This window comes from Tiliqua scincoides, chromosome 5 (assembly GCF_035046505.1).
Source record: "Tiliqua scincoides isolate rTilSci1 chromosome 5, rTilSci1.hap2, whole genome shotgun sequence".
Classification (NCBI taxonomy): domain Eukaryota; kingdom Metazoa; phylum Chordata; class Lepidosauria; order Squamata; family Scincidae; genus Tiliqua; species Tiliqua scincoides.
Genome location: NC_089825.1, coordinates 104,889,132 through 104,911,062, shown reverse-complemented (window position 1 = coordinate 104,911,062; position 21,931 = coordinate 104,889,132). Strand labels below are relative to the sequence as shown.

The window sequence follows — 21,931 nt, the reverse complement described above, 5'->3', positions numbered from 1 at the left end:
TACTGATAATAAGTAACAGTGTTGAAAAATCACCAACAGGAGCCACTTGGCTGAATATCGTGCCTTCCAGTTGTTAGTGAAAGGAAAGCATAGAGATAGCAGCTCAACACATTTATTTCATCTTCAGAACAGAATTAACAATATATAACACCAGTCACTGGAGGAAGGGAATGTATGTGTGTGTCAGTTTCATTAAAGCAGTAATGGTAGTGGTTGGAAATCTCCTGCCTGAATTATAGTTCTTTTGTGTGTGTGTTGAGGAACTATTTAACAATTTCCCTCCTTCTTGTCTCAATTCTTGTCTCAATTTTATACATATAAAACCTGCAAATCATGTTTATTTCAAAAGTTGTATATTTTTCCTCTAAAACGCCGTGTTTCAGGTGGCTAAATGCCATTGTAGAGCGGCCCATACCCCTCGCTTGCAGAGACATTCGGATCAGGGAGAGCATCTCCTTTGCATCAGTCTCGCTGCTTCTTATGGCTCTGCAGGTGAGGGGGGTGCTTTACACCAGCATTCAGGTGCCTGAAAAATGTAGCATCCCCCCCCCCCGCCCTTCTGCAGGAACACCAGTGCAAGGAATGGACAAAGTGATCTTGGCCTACCATCTAAGATACAAGTCCATAGCCATTTAATTAATTGATGTGAAATGACAATGAATAGACATGAAGTGATTGAATGGGTGAGAGTGTGTGTGTGTGTGTGTGTGAGAGAGAGAGAGAGAGAGAGAGAGAGAGAGATTTTCAGTAAAAATGCATATTTTTGTGGGATTAACATTGGATGAAATGGTGATTTAAAAAAAAAACAAAACACAACCTACATTTTTGAAGAAAGTGCATACATCTGAATAAATTAATACACCTCACTGAATAGATATACTTGACAAAAAAGGTATAGCCCCTGAATATGCTTCCTAGTGAATAGTCTAACAAGAAACACTCCAAACTCTTAAATTCCTGGCATCTTTCTCATTAGGCAATCTTTGCGATTGAGATTGGGCTTCAGAACAATTATGTAACATTTGGGGAGAAAGATGCAACCTAGGAGAGCAGCAGCAGAGGCCAAGATGGAGAGGACCTCCACGGCCACCATGGACATTCCCTTGGCACTCAGGTAGGTTGGCACAAAGCTGATCCAAACACTGCAGAAGACCAGCATGCTGAAGGATATAAACTTGGCTTCATTAAAGCTGTCTGGCAGTTTCCTAGCTAGGAAAGCCACTATGAAGCTGAGAAGGGCCAAGAAACCCATGTAGCCTAAGACCACATAAAACATGGTGACTGAGCCTTCATGACATTCCACAATGATCTCGCTGGTCAGGGAACGGAAGTCCAAATGTGGAAATGGGGGAGAGGTGACCAGCCAGATAGCACAGATAATAACTTGGATGAGAGGACAGGTCAGGACAATGCCATTGGCTACCTGTTTCCCCAATAATTTTCTTGCCAGGTTTCCTGGCTTGGTGGCCATGAAGGCCAGAACCATGGTGATCGTTTTTGCCAATACAGATGAAACGGCAACAGAGAAGGTGATTCCAAAAGCAGTTTGCCGGAGAAGACAGGTGAGCTTCCTGGGTTGACCAATGAACAGAAAGGAGCAGAAGAAGCAGAGCAGGAGGGAGATGAGAAGGACGTAGGAGAGGTCTCGGTTGTTGGCTTTGACAATGGGTGTGTTCCGGTACTTAATGAAGGTGGCCAACACTAGAGATGTGATTACAGCGAGGAAAAGAGCAAGGGAGGCTAAAATGGACCCCAGCGTCTGTTGACAGGAGAGAAAGTTCACACTTCTGGGTAGACATTGATCTTGCTTCTTGTTTGGATATTGATTTTCTGGGCACTGGACACAGCGTATTGCATCTAGAACAGACAACAATTACATGTTAGATTTTTGGTTATCGCAGCCAGTTAATCCCTACCCAAGTATATGGACCATTCCCTGCCTTATTGTAGCTAAATGGTAGAGATTAATTTTCTTGTTCACCTTCTTCCTCCAGCCACAGACTTCACTCATTGTGAGAAAACATCCCCATCTATCAAACTGTTATAAGCCATTGATTTTATCTGGATACAGTGGCAAACCCATCTGGTACTAGAGGGCCAGATTCCTCGTATGCAATTGGATTTATCCATTTTCCCCCCACATTTTAATACCTCCCATCTTCCAAAGAACTCAGGACATTGTACAGGATTCTTTTCTCCTCACAACAACCCTTTTAGGTAGGTGAGGCTGAAACGTAGTGACTGACTGGCTCAAGGCAACCCAGGTAGCTTCATGGCTGAGTGGGGATTTGAACTTGGGTCTTCCAAGTCTAAGTCCAGTTCCCAAAATGCTACAAGGTGTGCTTCTGAAATTAGTCATATTTTCTCTAAACTAAAATATCCCAAACATGGAAAGGTGTTGAAGGTCTCTAATCATTTTCCGTCAGTCACTGTATCACTGTACACAAGCAAGCTTTTCAGCAGCACTTGTGTCAGTGCCCTTGTGAATATTGATAGAGAAAAGAAATTCCAATAAACTGAAGGAGCTCCATCCAAATCCAGGCAAATCCAAATAATAATATAGGGAAAGAATGGCAGATATGAATGTCTCCCTGTCAACCCCAACTCCCTGCAACTTCTGCACTTATGGTTTTCAAGGTTCAAACTACCTGTCTGGTTGGAAAAGGCCCCTTCTGGACAAAGGATACATTTATAACAGCAAACCGGCATCCCTTCTACAACTTGCTTGCTGTGCCCTTCTGAGCAACTCTGCACACACCTAAAAGAGGGAATCTTCTAAAAGAGAAGAGAAAAATGTACTTGAGGTTTGCTGGATGAGCAGAACCTTTGTCTTGGACTAAATAGATACATTGGGTTTCTAATAAAGCAAGATCAAGAGTCTCAAGGGATTAGAATGCCCTATTTTTATTTTTTTTTAATTTGTGGTATGACCCAAGAATATCTACCTCAGTAGTCCATGCAGGTTTACCTCAGTAGTCCACACAGTTGCATCCTTGTTAATGGAGGAGCCCCTGCATCCACCTTTCCAACCTCCACAGAAGTTGAAGAGTGATTTGGGAAAAAGATCCAGTTCAGAATATCATAGCTAGCCAAGCTCTCGCCATGTTCCGTGAAAGATATTTCATCTCCAGCACTATTGTTAAAGCGAGTGTTCCTCAAAAAGTGTAGGATCTACAATTAAAGAGACACTTTGGAAACATGGGTCTTGGTCATGACTGTGGAGGGACTTGTCAAAGACTGTGCAATCTCACACACCACCCGTCATGGCCAAAACCTCTGCTGTGACATGTTTTAAAGAGGAAAAGCCCCAAGTCACTTGCACAGATTTCTCAGACCTCGAAGTATGAGACTTCCATTTTTTTTAAAATATTTTATTTGATTTAAGGCATGGGTACTATAGATTTAAGATTTGATTTAAGGCATGGGTACTATAGATTTAAGATTTGATTTAAGGCATGGGTACTATACTATTATGGGTATTATAATTTAATATTTTATCAAATTCCGTCTATCCTGAAACTATTACAAGATGTTAAAGAACGAGCGGGTTTTGGAATGCCAAATTGGGAAATTTATTATTACGCGGCAGCAATGAATTGGATAAAGAATTGGGTAGAAGCGGAAAAATCTAGAGAGTTAAAATTAGAATTATATGATTTGCAGATTGGTCCTCATGCTTTTATGATATATGATAAAGCCAAATATCATAGCTATTTTAAACAACATCTGATAAGAAGGGCACTGTTATTTGCCTGGGAACAAATAAGGTATAAAGTTTATGAGAAAATTCCAAGATGGGTTAAACCATTGGAAATTAGTACAAGGCCAATATGGTTGAGAGGTTCACAGAATAAGAGATATGATGAATTATTAGATGAAAAAGCAGATCTCCACTCAAAAGAAATATTGTGGGATAAAGGGATTAAACTGGATTGGTTGACGGAACTACAAATTAAAACAAGATGGATGAAAGATAAAAAAGAAGGAATCTACCTAGAGGAGACGGAATTTTTTTTTTTTAAGGGACTATGTGCAGGGCCAGGTTTAGAAGCTGCAGAACCCAATCTGAAAAATTGTTTGTGGGGCCCCAGGTTCAAAGCCAAGATCTGTAGAATCTTTGAGATGTTAACAAATTTGATTTATATCTTTATGGTAGAATGGAAAACAATCAAAATGTGTGCTTCATTGATGATATGTGAATCATCTGGAACTGGGCCACATAAATGTCAGAAATTACTTTCTTAGATTAAGAAGTTCTTAAATTAGAACTGGAGATAGGTTTGGTGCAGTAGGCGTATGACTCATGGAAAAGTTATCATTTGGAGGTTTAACAGGTGGTCATAGAGAAGTAGATGAGGAGATGGTTGTGTTGTGCTGTGTGGTGGTGAGGAAGACCAGTACTACTCTGCTGTCTAGCACTGGACATCTGGGTCTTTCCTGATCTGCCTTCTGGAATGTATGCATTTGCATATAAACAGAAATTCATTCCACACTTATCAAAGAGTACCCCACAGTGACTACAATAAGACTTACTTCTGAGTACACTTGATTTTGATACTAAAGCCTTTTGATACTAAAGTCTCAAGTGCTTTCGAATTATGGTGTTGGAGAAGACTTTTGAGTGTTTTCTGGACTGCAAGGAGATAAAATCAGTCAATCCTATAGGAAATCAGCCGTGACTGTTCATTGGAAGGACAGATGCTGAAGCTTAAATACTTTGGTCATCTCATGAGAAGGGAGGACTCCTTAGAAAAGACCCTGATGCTGGGAAACATTGAAGGCAAAAAGAGAAGGGGATGGCAGAGGATGAGATGGTTAGATAGCGTCACAGAGGCAATGGACATGAATTTGAACAAACTCTGGAAGTTAGTGATAGACAGGGGGGCCTGGCATGCTGTGGTCCATGGGATCACAAAGACTCGGACACAACTTAACAACTGAACAAAAACGCATGCTTAGGATTGGGCTCTAAGGGCCAAAGCTATTGCTCTCCAGTGAAGGTGCTGAGCTCCAGTGCTGGGTGTTGTAAACATGCCCTAAAGCACATTTACAGCACCCTTGGAGTAGGTAGCATTGGTATTGGGCAAGCACCAGTCAGCGCTGGGCCCTGCGCTGGGTGGAGGATGCCATGTGGCCGCCTGGAGCAAGGTAAGAGCACCAGGCAGTGGTGAGGCCTTACAGGGTGGGGGAGGAACAGGCTCAAGAGGGTGATTGGATGAAAGTCCCCTTCCTCTGAGGAGATATCTGGTGACTTTCCTGAATCTGAGGGATACAGCGGTTGCCAATCTGGTGCTGCTATTCCTCCGGTTGCAGGAAAGATACATAGGATTGGGCTGCCCATCTTTACTATATTCTTCACATCAGCGAAACATGACTTATCCTTTCCCGCTTAACCACTGCCTGTTCTCTACCATCCCAGTAAAATCAGAAAGGAGCTAGGTGGTCCATTCCTTTTCATAAGAGAGTCAAATCTATGGACCTCACCTGCCATGGCTGGACATTCAGAAAACTCTTACTGTTCCCCATCATTCCGTGTTTCCATTCCATAGAATACATGGCATGCAATGCGTGTGCTACGGTATAGACGGCATTATAGATTCTGTAGCTGTGGCTGGTCATGCTCATTTCAAACACAGAGACTGGCAGGGTCTCCAGCTTCTCTTTTCCTGTACAGATTTCCAAAGTGCTCGGAGAGGCCAGATCTGATTGCAGAAACTCACAGTAGAATGCAAGTTGCTAGAAGTCACGGAGAAAGACATCTCCCTGGGGTTGATATGGATCTAAAGCCGAAAGAAAATGGTTGAATCCTGGCAAATCACCTGTGTGAGCTCTGAAGGACAAAGCACCATAGAACTTTAATTGCCACCAGGTGGCATATGGTTCTAACTCAGCAAACTCACACTGCATTGTCAGGATCCAAAGTTTTGTGGATGAGGGGTTGGTCACTTTTCCCAGAACAATGAACTGTCTTGCTATTGTTGAAACGGTATTCTTGTCCCCATAGACAACCATCACTTGGGCCTCACTCTCAAAAATTTTAGAAACACGAGAGACCCCAAGGTTACGCCAATAGGTGCTCTGCATGTTTCTTTCGATGATGGCCACGCAGATCTCATTCTGGACAAGCATTGGCACAAGGGATTGGATGAAATGTTCACCATTGTCATCATCTGGAGCAATGAGCCCAACCAGTGGAAATGCAGGAGGAGCCGGACCAAGCCCACATTCTGTGAAGCTTCATTGGGATCAATCCGGTAGAAGGAAGGAAAGAGGGTTCTCGACTTGCGAACAGGATTCAATGAGCCATAACCAAACTGAAGGAAGAAAGTTCTTCAGTTTAGATGTGAATTTCTCAGTTCCATTGAGAACTGTTTAGTTATCACTGCTAAATTCATTTGTGCCCCCCCCCCAAGAGGGGGGGTAATTCCTACTCTCCATGACTGGAAAGGATTTTTTTTTTTTCACCTTCACCTGCTGCCTGATCTTGACAGCACGGACATTAGGTGAATGTCCATCCGGTGGGAAGCAAGAAAGGAATTGGACTGCAATGATGGAAGCAAATTGACTGTGAAATGTTAATGGGGTGGAAGAAGAAGATACTTCCAGGTAATCCACTTTGAGATGAGGAAGTCACGTGAGAATCATGTTGAACCTATAAGCACAGGAGACTACCTTATTCCCAGATTGCTGGACCACCTGGCTCAGAAGCTGTTTACACTGACTGGCCACAGCTTTCCAAGGTTTCAGAGAAACATTTCTCTGTCCTCCCTGAATGTGCCAGAGATTGAAACTGAGATACTCTGTACACAAACCATGTACTATGACTGAGCTATAGCTGCTCCTTCTCTCCCTTTGCCATGCTGGAAAGACACAGGGCATTAGCTGAGCTTATAACCAGAGTGTACCCCACTTTTACAGGGCTCAACTGTAACTTAGCTTTTACAGAGCTCAACCCTAACTAAACTGTGCCCCAGTTTTACAGAGCTTGTCTGTTGTATTCGTATTTTTATTTAGTGCATAGTATTTCCTCTCCACCCTACCTCCATAGCTACTTCCTAATAAATTCCCTTGTTTCATTTTTTTTTCTTTAATGCTTCAGTTGCTTTTAGTTTCTAACAAGGAAAAAAGAAACTCTTACGAGTCCATTTAAGACGAGCTTGGAAACCATCCAAATTCCACCACCACCACCTCCACCAAGAGAGAAAGTTCCATTTAATTCAATGGGGTGTACTTCCTAGTTCAAATAAATACATAGGCTTCTGCTGTATGTCAAAGCTTGAGATGAACACTTGAACATTAAGTACAACTGTTTTGAGATGTCAAACATGCCATGATGAGCAAGTGGAAGTTGACCCATGACGTTTCACATACAGGGCATACAGGTTTGCTAATTTTAGGTTCTAACAGGCTTTCTCGGGTGCAAATAAACCTCTAGCAATATGTGTTCTGATAACCACTGAAAGTTACATTCAGTCGTAAAAAAGGACTGTTCAGAGAGCTGGGCAGGTGAAAGTTCACCCATAACATTTTACATTCTGAAGCAGGAGGAGGAGGAAGCAGTCAGTCAGGTAGGCAGTGTCCCCCATTGCATCCTCCTCTGCTTCTAAACTGTAGGAGTAGCAGCAGCAGCAATGGGGAAGGGGTAGAATTCCCATGGCACTGAAGGTGCCATTTCCCCTAGGGCAGGACCTTGCTGGGGTGCAAAAACTGGGGTGCAAAAACAGTTAAAGGGTATGCCTTCCTCCCATGTTTTTGGGCTTCCCAATTTCTCTGGTTGGCCACTGCGGCAAAAAGCATTCCGCACGAGATGTGCTTTTCATATAACCTAACAGGGCTCTTATGTTAAATGACTGGGCAGTGAAGAACAGAGGGCCAATATATATATATAAACAAATATGACTGACTTTTTAAGAATTCAGAAGAAAATTAAAATTGTTGCTGTTTTCTAAAAAACCTGCCATGCTATGTTAGAGGTTTGTTGCAATTTGTTGTGTGTATTTGATGAGACTAGAGTAGATTATCCTAGCATGGGGCCCCCTTTGGGACAGAGCCCAATCGGGATAAATGGGTCCAGTTGACTTAAAGCCGGTTCTAGCAACAAACATTCAAAGAAGGAAGGTTTGAATATGACTGGAAGTTTAAGCAAGGTGAGCACAGCCCAACATGAGAAGTTCTCCTATTTCAATTATATCTGAACCTCACCCCTGGCAACTTCCACCTCCTCATTCTGCCAGGCTATGTGCTGTGCCTACTGCCCTTTGCAAGAAAGATAATGGAAACAGGAAGAGTTCATGACGTCAGCTGGAAAGTCAGAAGTTCCAAAAAGTTTCTACAAGGCAAAATGGAAACTGTCACTGAAAGACTTCCCAAGGGTTTTCAACTGCTTCTCCCCCCCCTTTGCACCAGCCATTTTCAGAACAGGAGGGTGAGGGTCTTCTATCTATTCAGCTCAATAGACGAACCATTTTCAACCACTGTGCCATGGCACACTGATGTGCCACAAATAGTCTGCATGGGTGCCACAGGAGTTTGGGGGAGGGTCATTTATTAGTAGAGTTATTAGGGGATATGAGCCCCCCCCCCACTAACAGCATGGTGTTCCTTGCCAATTGTCAGAAACTGGTGGTGTGCCTTGATCATTTAAGTACCTTGCCAGTGTGCCTTGGGACAAAAAAGGTTGAAAATCACTGCAATTGATGCATGAAGACACTGTTGCATTCAGTAGAAAGACCTGAAGCTCCAGTGTTCACACAAAATGACATATTCAGAAGAATCCAAGGCAGATGTGAAATCTAGTCCATGCCTTACAACACACTGGCACCACACAGCCATTGATTGCATTGGCCATTGCACGGATCAGAATGATATTTTTTCTTTCTTTCAGAAACTGGCCTTTACATTTCTGTGTGAGTGAGCTGTGCAGCCCACCGTCCACTGCATCTTACCTGTGGGATCTTGAAGTTACCCAAGATGGATGCCATCTGCTTTGAAGTTTCAGAGTCCAGACCACCAATGATGGATAGCAGTTTCTCCTTCTTATTGCATTTATAACTGGAAGTTAGTTTCCCCCGCAAAGAGAGCAGACAGAAGCTGACATCTATTGCCAAACTGTCATAATGGCTTGCCTCATAGATATGATAACCTAGTGTGATGTTGGGTAGAAGCACTGGATCATTATTGATCTCCTGGATGGCAAATGCCAATGCTATGATGTGCTGGTAGTTCTTCGGAACAGGGCTGCAATGCGAGAGACATAAAGTGGGCATTAAGCGTCATTCTGAAATGGCAGGATAACATAAGCCATTTGAATCCACCTGCTTGCAAAGGCAAAGAAATGTCTCGATTCAAAAATCTAAGTTTATTGATGATTCATTTCCAAAATCAAATTGTACACGGTGTTACTTTGCACTTTGGTTAGGGACCAGATCATGGGTGAAAGTCAAAGTGGATGAATGACAAAGCATGGCCCTATTGCAAATTTATTTTGGCCAGTGAAAAACGTAAGTAACTGACTGACAATACAATAACAAGTGTTCAATATTTGTCAGTTATGACAAATTATGATTAGTCAGTTGTTGTTAATATTAAACAATATTTAATATTAAATGTTAATTGTTTAACAAAACAATAATAAACAATAAACAATAATAAAAACAATAAACAATAGAACATCAATGAAGTTTGTGGACGTTTCAATGAAATTGGTCAAAGGAGACCACGTGGATGAAATATAAAATGCGGTTATAATTGAAAATGGCTGAAAGAGCAAAGCGATGAAAGTCAAGTGGATGAAAGTCAAGGTATTGTTGCCTTTAACTATACTGCTCCCATGCTGAAACAACTTCAACAACAATTCAACCTGTTGGTTCTGAGCCTGGGAAATGCAAACATCTTTCAACATCTGAAAGATTAATTTCTCTCCCCCAAAGTGCCTGCTGATCTTCCTTGGAGACCATTCCTTGATCTTCCTTGGAGGCCATTGTCCATTTCCAGCCCAAGTTGTTCTGCTGCCTGAGGCCAAGGATAAGATGGCTCTCCAGTCCCCCACCTTACCCTTCAGATACAAATACCATAAAAGCCAATTGTTTGCTTGTTTTGAAACCCGAGAATATCTCAGGTTTTTGTATTTCCTTCCAGCTCAGAAGTACAAATATGCTTGATCAACATCTGGGTTTCTAATGATGGATTTAAGGTGTTTTTTTTTTTTTCTTCTTCTTCTTCATTTGAAGCAGTTGAAGAAGTAATTTATGGGCACTAGAGTAGAGGTAATTTGTTAATGAACAAATAGAACAAAAACCAGGGTGATTATTCTCAATCAGCAATTAGACTGGAGATATCTACAGGACTCCCTTCCATAGGCACTGATTTTGTCCTAACTGAATGAACTATGGAAGTAAAAATAGTATTGTGCAAGTATCAGGGACATGTGCAGAATCAAGTGGTTCTTTGAACTTCAGTACATTGTCATTCCTGTGAAATCCAAGGACTTGACATTCAGTTTATATACCACAAATGCAGAGAAGGACTTCTGAAAACTGGCGCTGAGAAAACATGTCTTTGGCCATGCAATATCAATGTTTGGTGAACATGATAAAGAACATGTCAGGCTTCTGCCAATAATGACGTGGGAAGTGGTACATGCCTAGCCTTGTTCCTGATCTGCAGTGATTTGAAAAGCAGGAACTTTCATTTTTATTTTAGAACATATACATTTATATGACGATCGACAATACTGAAAGCAAAATGGCCAAGAAAACAGGAGCATACTTTGTACCGATATGCTTTCTTTTTCTCTTTTCTTGAAAATTAAACCTAGGTAATTCTAAATGCAGAAAGCAAATATTCTTTTCAAGGTTTTCAAGCAGCGAGAACAAGAGAAAGTCAGACATTTATCCCTGCTTTAAAGTATGTCTATTATATTATATAAAATGACCTTAGGTTAAACTTCCTGCTTCTTCAATCACAGGAACAGTTCAAGAAGCATCTATACTGAAACTTGAGCAACCTCAATTATAGCCACGTGGTCAGCCAGTGGAACGTGCGTTCCACTGGCACACACAGTCACAAAAGTGTGATAGTTGTTGGTGCATGGGCAGGAAAGCCAGAGGAAAGCCATTGGTGGAGCAAAGGATGCCTGTCAGAACAGGTAAGTCTGGTGCAGTGGCATGGGGAGGGCATGATGAGGGTGTAACAGGGCAGGAAAGGGCAGCTATGTGGGCCGGGTGGCCAGATCAGGCCTGGGAGGGGGAAAGACCAGTGATGCTGTTGTGTGCTGTATGCTGTCCCCCTTAATAAGCCCTATCAGCCTCCATGGATCAACTCGAACTCGCACCAGCGATACAGCTGGCACAGGTCCAAGTTGACCTATAGCACATACTGGGGCTTACCCCGAGGCAAGGGGACAAATGTCCCCTTAGCTGGAGGAGGCTTCTAGCATTCGGAATTCCCCTACAGTATGCAGTGCAGCCTGTGCTGGCACCACTGCATCTCTGCACAAGAATTTAGTTAGGATTGGGCTGCATTTCTCCCTAAGGTCCTAGTTTGAAAACTTACGAAACAAGTTTTGGGCACAAACTGTGTGGAGAGTTCTTGAATTGCTGTGGTACAACTCCAGCTGTGAAGAAGGGTAAGTTCCCAATAACAAGGAGTTGCCCTGGTTTGTAGTAGCCCTCCTCAACATGAATTTCTCTGTAGTAAATGCACTCAGTCCTCAGCGCACTTCGGATAGCCAACTGAGGCAGAAGCCAGAAACACAGCACGCACCAAATCATGGCAGCCCAAAGAGACCTTCCCTTCTTGTTTTGCAGCCAATCTTCATACAAAACTTGCAGCGCAACAGATTTCACAGGCTTCAGCCAATGCTATGACCGTAATGTAACATTAAGGTATCCCTTCTGCATCCAAGCCCCAACTGAATAAAGATTTAGGTCATATTTATAAGAAGTCTATTTTGTCCTGGATCATTTTGTTATTGACTTGATGTGTTGAAATCTACAGGAGTTCAGGAAACATGGCTAATGATGGATAATTCTAGGGGAGATAATCACACTCCAATAACCTTGAATTATCTTTGTACTTTGCCAGAAGGGGGGGAAAACATGTCTGTGTCTTGCGCTGCTTGTTTATTGGACAGATGGAACCTGTCAATGTCTTGTCTTAGGTCTATGTGAACCTGAGTCCCTAAATCCAAAATGATGTCCAAATTTCAGCCAAAGTTCATTAGCTCAGATTGGTGGGTGACGGAAAGAATGAGTCAAAGGAGTCCCTGGGTTTTCAGGGGAAGCCCTTCATCTACCCACCCCCGCTTTGGACCCCTATTCAATTTAATGGAACAACATAATTTCTTTTCTGAGTTGAAAAGAGTTTGGAGAACTTTTGCCGTTTGCTTATTCATTCCTGAATAAGGCTTGAGAGAATTTTGTCAGCATTTGTATATGAGATGCAGATGCCATGGGTCTTGATAATTCCAATAGGACTTCCGAATCTATATCAGGGATGTCCATCATAAGGCCTGCAGGTCGAATAGGCCCCTGGAAGCAATTTATCTACCCCCCCCCCCATTATATTTGGGCTTTCCCAGTATGATAATTGGGCTCTCATATTTGGAAAATATGAGCAAGATTTGCACATTTTTTCTTTTGTGATTTGTAGCTTATGAGTTTCTAAGTGAGAACAAAGAGCTTATTTCTGACCGTTATCTGCCTAATGCTTACTTTCTGCTTACACTTTCTGCTTTCTGATGTCACACTTCTGGCCCTTAGCAGGCACCATGAATGCTGACTTTGGGCCTCTGCTTAAAAGGAATTTGGCACTCCTGATCTTTACAAATGACATCATTATTCCAACACAAAAGACACCCACAAAAAAAATGAAGTATAGGTGTTTTGGGGAAAGGAAGTTTGTATTAGGAACTGAAGTGGGGAAATGTCTAGGCCAGGGGTGTCAAACATAAGGCCCGGGACTGGATGCAGCCTGCAGAAGCTTTTTATCTGGCCCTCAGGCTCTCAGCTGGTGAGCAGTGCTGAGGTGCTACTGCTGAAAGGGCAGCCCATATGAAAATTTGGCTCTCCCATATCTTGAAATATTACCAAGATTTGCATATTTTCTCTTCTGTCATTTGCAGCTAATGAGTTCCTAAGTGAGCAAAAGTTCTTATTTTTGGTTTTGACTCGTTTAAAGACAACACTTCCTGCTCAATGACATCATTTCTGGCCCTCAGCAGGCATGATGAATGCTATTCGGCCCTCTGTATGAAATGCGTTTGACACCCCTGGTCTAGGCTTTATCAGAGTCACCTGGAAGGAACTTTTGGAAACTTACAAATGTCGCTCTCCTGGTTAAGCCATATATCCACAAATGGCATCTGATACATTTTATACGTTAAAAAAGGTGTGTGTTTTGCACTGAAAATAGGAAATTGAGATAAATTCATCATTCTTACGGTTTCATCATAACTGAAATGTATCAAAAATCCTAATTTATCATAAACCTCATTTAAAAAAAAATCCCTTTCACATAAGGCAGAACTCTCAATTAACTAGTTCACTATTCCCTTTATGAAACACATGTACAGTATAGTCTAGATGTCATGGGTTTAGAATGGGAACAGACATATCTATTAATTTTTGCTGCTGTGTTAATGGTTTCATGAACCTGCTCCCCAGGGCTCTATACCACTTAGAGGCAAAGAGCTACTGGTGCAAACTGAACCTTGTCTCCCATTTGCACCTTTGAGCTTGAAAGGGAATGACTTGTGAGATCAGAAGGGAGAATTTCCACTTGATTGAGGAATACAGTGTAGAACATCTTGTATTTTCTTATTTCCATGAACATCTCAGCAGAAGAAAGGAGAAGAGGTGAGTCATTAGATAAATTATTCTTTGAACACTAGTTGGGGCAGTGAGATATTTGATTTTTCAGTGATGCAGTTAAATATTAGGAAAAGAAAAGCAGATGGAATTGCACAATTATGAGAGGGTACCGTCAATTAAATTAGTAGGCAACTGGTAGCCCAAACCTATCCAACTTTCCAGCACCGGTGCAACCACAATGCAGCCCTGGGGTAAGGGAACAAATGTTCCCATACTGTAAGGAGGCCTCTGTGACCTCCTTACACATAAAAAAATTCACATTTTTATACCACCCTTCCTCTAAGCAGCTCAGGGTGGTGTACATGGTTCCTCCCCTTATTTTATCCTTGCAACAACCCAGTGAGGTAGGTGAGACAGAAATAGTAATAGTCATGACATGGAATGAATAATAATAATGGCCAGAAAAATAAATGCAGTGAATATTTCCCCACAAGCAATGGATGAAATTCTGCATTAAATGGTATATAACATGATGGTATCATTCCAAAAAGCCACTATTTCCAGAAATTTGGTCACTAGGGTGTCACCCCTCCCCCCGATGTTTCATTGTCCTGTTTTGAGCTAAGGTAGTGGTTCTCAAACTTTTAACACTGGGACCCACTTTTTAGAATGACAATCTGTCCAGGAACCACTGGAAGTGATGTTATGGATGGAAGTGACTTCATCAAGCAAAGTGAACTAATTATAAATAATAAAATTAAAGAAAAACAGATAAATATGGGGAAGTCAGCCCCTAACACCCCCCCATCCCACACACACACACACACACACACACAAAATAAAGTAGTGAGATTTTCAGTCCTCCCCAGTGCCCAGTTTACCAACTCAAGCCTCTGTTTTATCCTTTTGGGGGGTTGCTGCCTGCAATAACACCCCCCACAAATAAATCAGTGAGATTTTCAGCCCTCCCCAGTGCCCACCTTACCAACTCAAGCCTCTGTTTTATTCTCTCTTTTTTTGGGGGGGGGCTGCTGTCTGTAATAACACCCCCCCCACACACAAATAAATCAGTGAGATTTTCAGCCCTCTCCAGTGCCCACCTTACCAACTCAAGCCTCTGTTTTATTCTCTCTTTTTTTTGGGGGGGGGGGCTGCTGTCTGTAATAACACCCCCCCCACACACACACAAATAAATCAGTGAGATTTTCAGCCCTCCCCAGTGCCCACCTTACCAACTCAAGCCTCTGGTTTATTCTTTTTTGGGAGTGAGGGTTGCTGCCTGCAATAAACCCTCCCCCCCCCAAAAAAAAAAAATCAAAAAATCAGTGAGATTTTCAGCCCTCTCCATTGCCCACTTTACCAACTCAAGCCTCTGGTTTATTCTTGGGGGGGGGGTCTGCCTTCTGGAGCATTTATTGAGCTCCATTTTCATCAGATGGGGACCATGCAGCTAGTTTTGCATTCCCCTTTGCCTGACTTGACCAGGAGCCAAGGCACACTTGCTTACTCATGAGAAAACCTGACCCTGTGTCTTACTTTCATTTACCATAGGGCTCAATACATTTGTCTGCTTGGAGGGAGGAACTTCCTTCTTGGGTGTTTTTGGGCAGCTGCTTTCATTGGATATGAACCGTCCTGGTGTCATTTGTTTCCTCTCAGCCTGCCCTTTTCGAAGAACTATGGCCAGTTCACCTACTCACGAGTAAACAAGCGATATGGCTCAGTTTCATTTTCCATAGGGTTCAATGCATTTTTGGTTTCTGGTTTTTTGGGCCATAACTTTTGATGGAAAGGAGATATTTCAATCGGTAGTTTGCATTGCGTTCTGCTGGAAATTCTGCATCCAACGGTATATAGCATGATGGGGTTACTCATAACCTCCGCGACGTTAGCGATATTGGGGCATTTGTGGTGTCATCCCCCCCAAGGGTGGTCCCCGGGGTAGACTGCCCCTGCCCTCCGCTAGCTATGCCACTGCCTATGAATCATTACCATTATCATCTTCATACAGTATTTAGACTGCTTATACTTCCTTTCTCACTAATTCTCACAAAGAGTAAGAGACTTACAGACTCAAGGCGATTCAAATAGGCAGGCCATCACCCATCCCATTTGTCTTACAAATGGAATTCTTACAATTACACAGGCCTGAAAAATTGAGAGTCAGAAAAATTGGTATATATATATAAAAAATTATGTTGGTTTTATATGAATTTAGGGTGCTGATTCCAAAAAATGGCATCAGTTTTTGCAATCTGAGATCTATAGATAATTCAGATATATTATTTAGAAGCATTTTCCACTGATTATACAAGATAGGATGGTCAAGATCTATACTCCATCTTATTCTGAGTGCAGAATAAGTGTCATATTTATTAATAAGTAATCTCAGGTATTTATAAATATTGTAGACTTCTTTTTCCATTGACTCTAGAAACAGTGGTTCACACACCTTTCAGCATCTGGACCCACCTATCAAAATATTTCACTTTATTAGCTGCTCAAGCCTCTGTTGCTGTAAGGTTGATTGGGCAGCAGTGCTCCCTCTACCTGATAAGTTGGTTAACCCTTGATGCACTTAGCTTAATCTACCCTGCCAGTTTCATGAACCACCAAAAATTGTGTCATGACCCTGATGGGCCATGGACCCACAGTCTGAGAACTGCTGCTTAGACGTATTCAAAGAGCGATGGAGAAGCAGATAATGCCTCCGGACCAAATTTAGACACCAGTAAATGCCACAGTTGGAAGGATTTCCACTTAAGCATATGGTGGCAATTCGTATCTAGTCGTCAGCCTTGGAAAAGAAAGGAAGTTCTAATCTTGATTAGTTCTTGACTGTGGCTCTAATTAATATACAGGTTGAGCCTTGTTATTTGCATGGGTTCCGTTCCAAGCACTCACATGGATGGCAAAAAACGCACTATAGCAAATCAATTTAAAAAACAAAGTTTCTTTGCTCTGGTGATTTAAAAGCAGCCTTGCTGACCTTTGTGATGTAAGATAAGAGTCATTAAGGGCACAATCCTAACCGGCAGTTATGCCGGCATAGGAGCCTCTGGAGGGTCGCAAATGCATGTTTGCGCCTCTGTGGGAGGAAGCTGTGTCAGTGCATCCAGATGTGCCGACGCACGGAGGCTGGCGGAAGCTTCTGCAGCGGCTTCCTCCCCACCACTTGTGCCAGCGGACCCGTACCAACACAAGCGGCGAAGGTAGGCATGGGGAGGTGGGGAGGAGGTGGGAGGGGGCGTTTCTGGGCAGGGGAAGGCAGGTGATGTGCAGCCCCGGGGGTGGGCATGTAGGGGGCCAGGGGCGGGCACGTGGGGAACTGGGGGCGGGGCTGGGACCTGGCGGTTATGCCGAATCCCAACACCCATCCCCTGGGAGAACGGAGCAGCTTTGAGCCACTCTGCTCTCCTTGGACTTGTGCCACCTCCAGAGGTGGCACAGGTCCGAGGAGGCCCACTGGGGTGCACAGCCCTTACCCAGGGGTAAGGGGAAGAGCTTCCCCCTGCCCCTGGCTGAGCAGCTGCTGTCGACGAAACTGCATTGGATGCAACACAAGCCTCCTGGCTTGCCTGCTCCAGCGCAGGTTTGGATTGCACCCTAAGAAGACAATCCATCAATCAGTCTTCCAAGCAGGCTTAGAAAGGCGCTTCACTCAGCCCCTCCCTTCACCAATGCAAAGTGATCACCTTTCTTTCACTTGCTCAGGGGGAAGGGAGGGGTCGCCTGGAGAGAGAAGGATTGATGGATTGTCAGCCAGCTGTCCTCTCTCTCTCTCATTAAGGAGGCTACTGTTAAAGGACTGTTCAGTTTTTAAAACTGATTTTAAAGGGATGCATTTTCCCCTTCTCCAGGGATCAGCACATTCCTGCTCATTTGCAGTGGCCATTTGTGTTGACTCAAATCTGTGGATAAAATATCCATGTATAAATAGGCTGGACCTGTATTTCTAACTTGTTTTCTTTTGTATGTTTTTTCTCTCCATGTGGTTTTCTTGTTTACGGAAGGACATGTTAAACCAAAGTACTCCAACAGAGTTCCTACTGCTTGGATTTTCTGATGTCCGAGAACTCCAGACCTTACACTTTGTGGTGTTCCTCTCCATTTATTTGGCAGCACTGATGGGGAACGTTCTGCTCATCATCACTGTCCTCCTGGATTGCCATCTTCACAGCCCCATGTATTTCTTCCTGGTGAATTTAGCGTTGTCAGATGTTTGCTACATTTCAACAACCATCCCCAAATCTCTGGCTGTTTCATTGACAAACAACCAACGCATTTCATTCTCCGGATGCGTCTCCCAGGTTTTCTTGGTGGTTACATTTGCTGGAGTTGACCTCACCTTGCTCACTGCCATGGCTTACGACCGTTACGTAGCAATCCGCCATCCTCTCCAATACACATTAATCATGAACAAGATTGCTTGCTTATGGATGGCAGCTGCTTCTTGGATAATCAGTGTGCTCAATGCTGTGATGAACACGGTCAACACTTTTAGGTTAGAGTTTTGCGACTCTCACAATATAGGACAATTTTTCTGTGATATTCCTCAGTTATTAAATATTTCTTGTACACGTACCTTTGGCAACCTTATCCTTATTCTTGCCAATGCAGTTATTTTATGCTCATCCAGTAGTTTGGTCATAATAGTTTCTTACAGCTACATCTTTACTACTGTGTTGAAGATTCCTTCAGTTCAAGCCAGGTACAAAGCCTTCTCTACTTGCACTCCACACTTAACTGTTTTCGGCTTATTTGTTTCAACTGCTCTGTTTTCTTACTTCAGACCAAATGCCTGGTTTAGTTCATCTTTGGATTTGTTGACTGCTGTTTTCTATACAGTTTTACCACCACTAATGAATCCCATCATCTATAGCCTGAGAAATAAAGACATCCACACGGCTGTGCTGAAAGTGTTGAAGACTGGCATTTCACAGACACATTTCAAGAAGCTTTCTCAGAGGATTCCAGCAAATAGAGCAAAAGAAAAGATGGACTCATCTTTGCCAGGTCCAATGCTTGGGCCTCCACATTACAGTGGTTGTTAGATAAAAACTACTGGTGCTGTGTAATCACTAGATCAGTGGTTCCCACCAGACTAGTGGCTACTTTGGCCCACTGGGCCATTGGCCTCAGCTTCCCATTACCAGTGGCATAGGTAATGATCGTGGAGCCTGGTGCCAAGTTCAAAATGGTACCCTGGAAGTGATGTCACAACCAGAAGTGTTCCACAAGGCAGTTGTGTTTTCATTTTCTGGTTAATTAGCCATAACTTTTGATAGAATACAGATATTCCAGTGCAGTTTGTTGCATTGCATTCTGCATGAAATTACCTTTCCAATGATTTATAACATCATGGTATTAGTCATGCATATCAAGATTTTCACAATTTTGGTCACTAGTGTCAAGCTCAGTATGTTGCCCCCCCTAAAGCTTGATGCCTGGTGCAACTGCTACCCCATGCACCCCCTCAACTACACCACTGCCTATTACGGTTACAATCCTATACACTGTATAGGGTGGCATGTTTTTTGCAAAACATCTTTCCTCGTTGATTTCCATAGCTCCCCAGGGAGCCACAGCTCACAGTTTGAGAACCACTACACAAGACTTTTCAACTGAGACAACATAAAGGACAGTAAGTTAGATTGGAATCCACAATTTTGCAAATAGATGCACATAACAGTGGTCTACATACAACAATACCAAGTTTATAAAGTAATAGAAATAGGAGTTGATAGATTTACAGCTCAACCCTATCCTGCACTGGTGCATGGGGCACAGGGCCGCTGATGCAGTGGTTGCTGCCTACTGTGGGTCAGATGGGGACCAGGCTGGCCAGGAGAGGTAAGTCAAGAAAAAAATTATTTACCTCTTCAGCCACTCTGTGGTCCCCTATAGGACTCCTCCAGGCTACACAAGCTCTTTTTCTGGCACAGTCTTGAGACATGTAGGGGCAGGTCAGGCACAGGAGGGGAAGTATATGATTCAGGGGGTGCCAGTGCCACTGAGATCCACCCCATTTCACCCCTTGATCTCCCCCAAATGGATAGAGTCCATCAGCAGGCAAATTGTGGGCTGCTGTAGGCAGTGCACGGCTTACTAAACTTACACCAGGAGCAACACACCACAGACAGGCAGAAAGGCTATTGCAACAATGGCCCACATGGTGGACTTGTTGGCCACACAGTTTGGTGGCCATACAGTTTGGCCACCACCATGGTGGCCACACAGTTTGCTGGCATGCGACACAGATAGGATTGAGCATTTAGTTGCAATCCTATATATACTTCCCTGGGAGTAAACACCATTTAACAGAACGGGACTTCTGAGTAGACATGTATAGGCTTGCATTGTTACTGTTTCTTATAACTCAACCTTCACTAGAATACTGGGATTTAAATATTTGTCTGCTTGTTTGTGTTTTGGAAATAAATATGTTAATACACATGTTAACACTGAAGTCTCATGGTCAGAATTCTATATACTTTTTTTGTAAATGATATGATATAATCTGGGTGTGTTAAGATGGGTGTGTTACTACTTGATGCATGTTTTCCTCTGTTTAAAACATTCCCAGTTTGGATTAGCACCTGTTTCCCACTGGCTGTTCTTGTAATAATAATAATAATAATAATAATAATAATAATAATAATAATAATAATACAGGTATTTATATACCGCCTTTCTTGGTCTTTATTCAAGGCGGTTTACATAGGCAGGCTATTTAAATCCCCGTAGGGATTTTTACAATTGAAAGAAGGTTCTATCTTCCAAGAACCACAACTTTCAGATGTTTCTTTCTGATCTGGCTTCACATTCTGGCCTCCATCCTCCCACGCTCAGAGCAGATGGAATAACTCGGATCAGCTTGTCAGCTGCTTCAAGGTCGCACGGTGCCGGTGGCCTCGAACTGGCGACCTTATGGATGTTATCTTCAGGCAAATGGAGGCTCTACCCTCTAGACCAGACCTCATGCCCTTGTCCTGCCTCTTGTACTGGGACAACCACATCCCACTCGGAAAAGATGATGCTGGAACTCTGGAAGCACTGAACCCTGAAGTTAAGACCCTAGCTGGGGTAGGGGGGAGGTGGCACCTGAGTCTTTGTGAACAGGACCAGCTCATCCATGAACTGCAACCATCACTTCAAGGCAGCAGATTGATGGGGATATCCATGCCTCCTCTGTTCCTCTTCATTTTGAGGTGAATTGCAGTGCCAATGCCAGATGACCAGTGCATCACAAGGGGGGGTGCTGTGTACAGGCCATTCCTGATGTGTCGACAGACTAATTTTGGCTTGCAAGTGGGTACTCTGCAAGTGGGTACCTTTTGATTTACAAACTGCTCCCTCCTTGGAGGCGTTCCGGTCAGGCCTGAAGACATTTTTTATCAGACAAAGCTTCTGAGTTCTCCATCTTTATAATGTCATTTGGCTTTTTATTTTATTTATTATTTATTTAAAGGATTTCTATCCCACCTTTTTAACCCTTATGCATATAGCTGGGAAATTGGTTAGGATTCCTGCCTGCCTGCCTGCCTGCCTGCCTGCCTTCCTTCCTTCCTTCCTTCCTTCCTTCCTTCCTTCCTTCCTTCCTTACTTACTTACTTACTTACTTTTACTGTATTTTCCCCACATCTCTCTTTCTGAAGTGACCCCATACAATGTACGAAAGCCAATGTAAAAATACAAAGAATATAAAATCAAAATTAAAACACAAATCATACACGAAAACCCATATAATTAAGAACATCTTAAAACAGCAATAAAACATTAGTACAATAAAAACATAAGAGCAGCAGCAACCACACATTAGGGCACCCAAGGCAGCTTTTACAGGCTTTGTTTATATCTATATAAGGAGCCACTGGCAGCTACCTGGTAGGCCACTGGTTGCAGCGGCAGCCATTTTGGCGCCACTGCTCATTTAGGTGCCAGGCAGTTCAGGATTGGGCTACCCACTGGATGCCTGCCCAGTCCTGATCCCCCCATATATTATAGCATGCAACCGCATCAATGGAGGCTGTGCTGATGCTATGTTGGGGAGGGTGATCAGACCATTTGCAGGAGGTGAGTAATTTGTTTTTTTTTACTGCCTCCCCCCTGGAAGGTTG

At 43.0% G+C, this 21,931-nt stretch overlaps 1 protein-coding gene across 1 annotated transcript; it reads left to right on the top strand.

Moving 5' to 3' along the window:
• Positions 1 to 17,827: 17,827 nt before the first annotated feature.
• Positions 17,828 to 18,865, top strand: LOC136652872 (olfactory receptor 14A16-like). The gene has a single exon (XM_066629800.1). The coding sequence runs from the start codon at positions 17,828 to 17,830 to the stop codon at positions 18,863 to 18,865; it is 1,038 nt and encodes a 345-aa protein (XP_066485897.1).
• Positions 18,866 to 21,931: the final 3,066 nt, after the last annotated feature.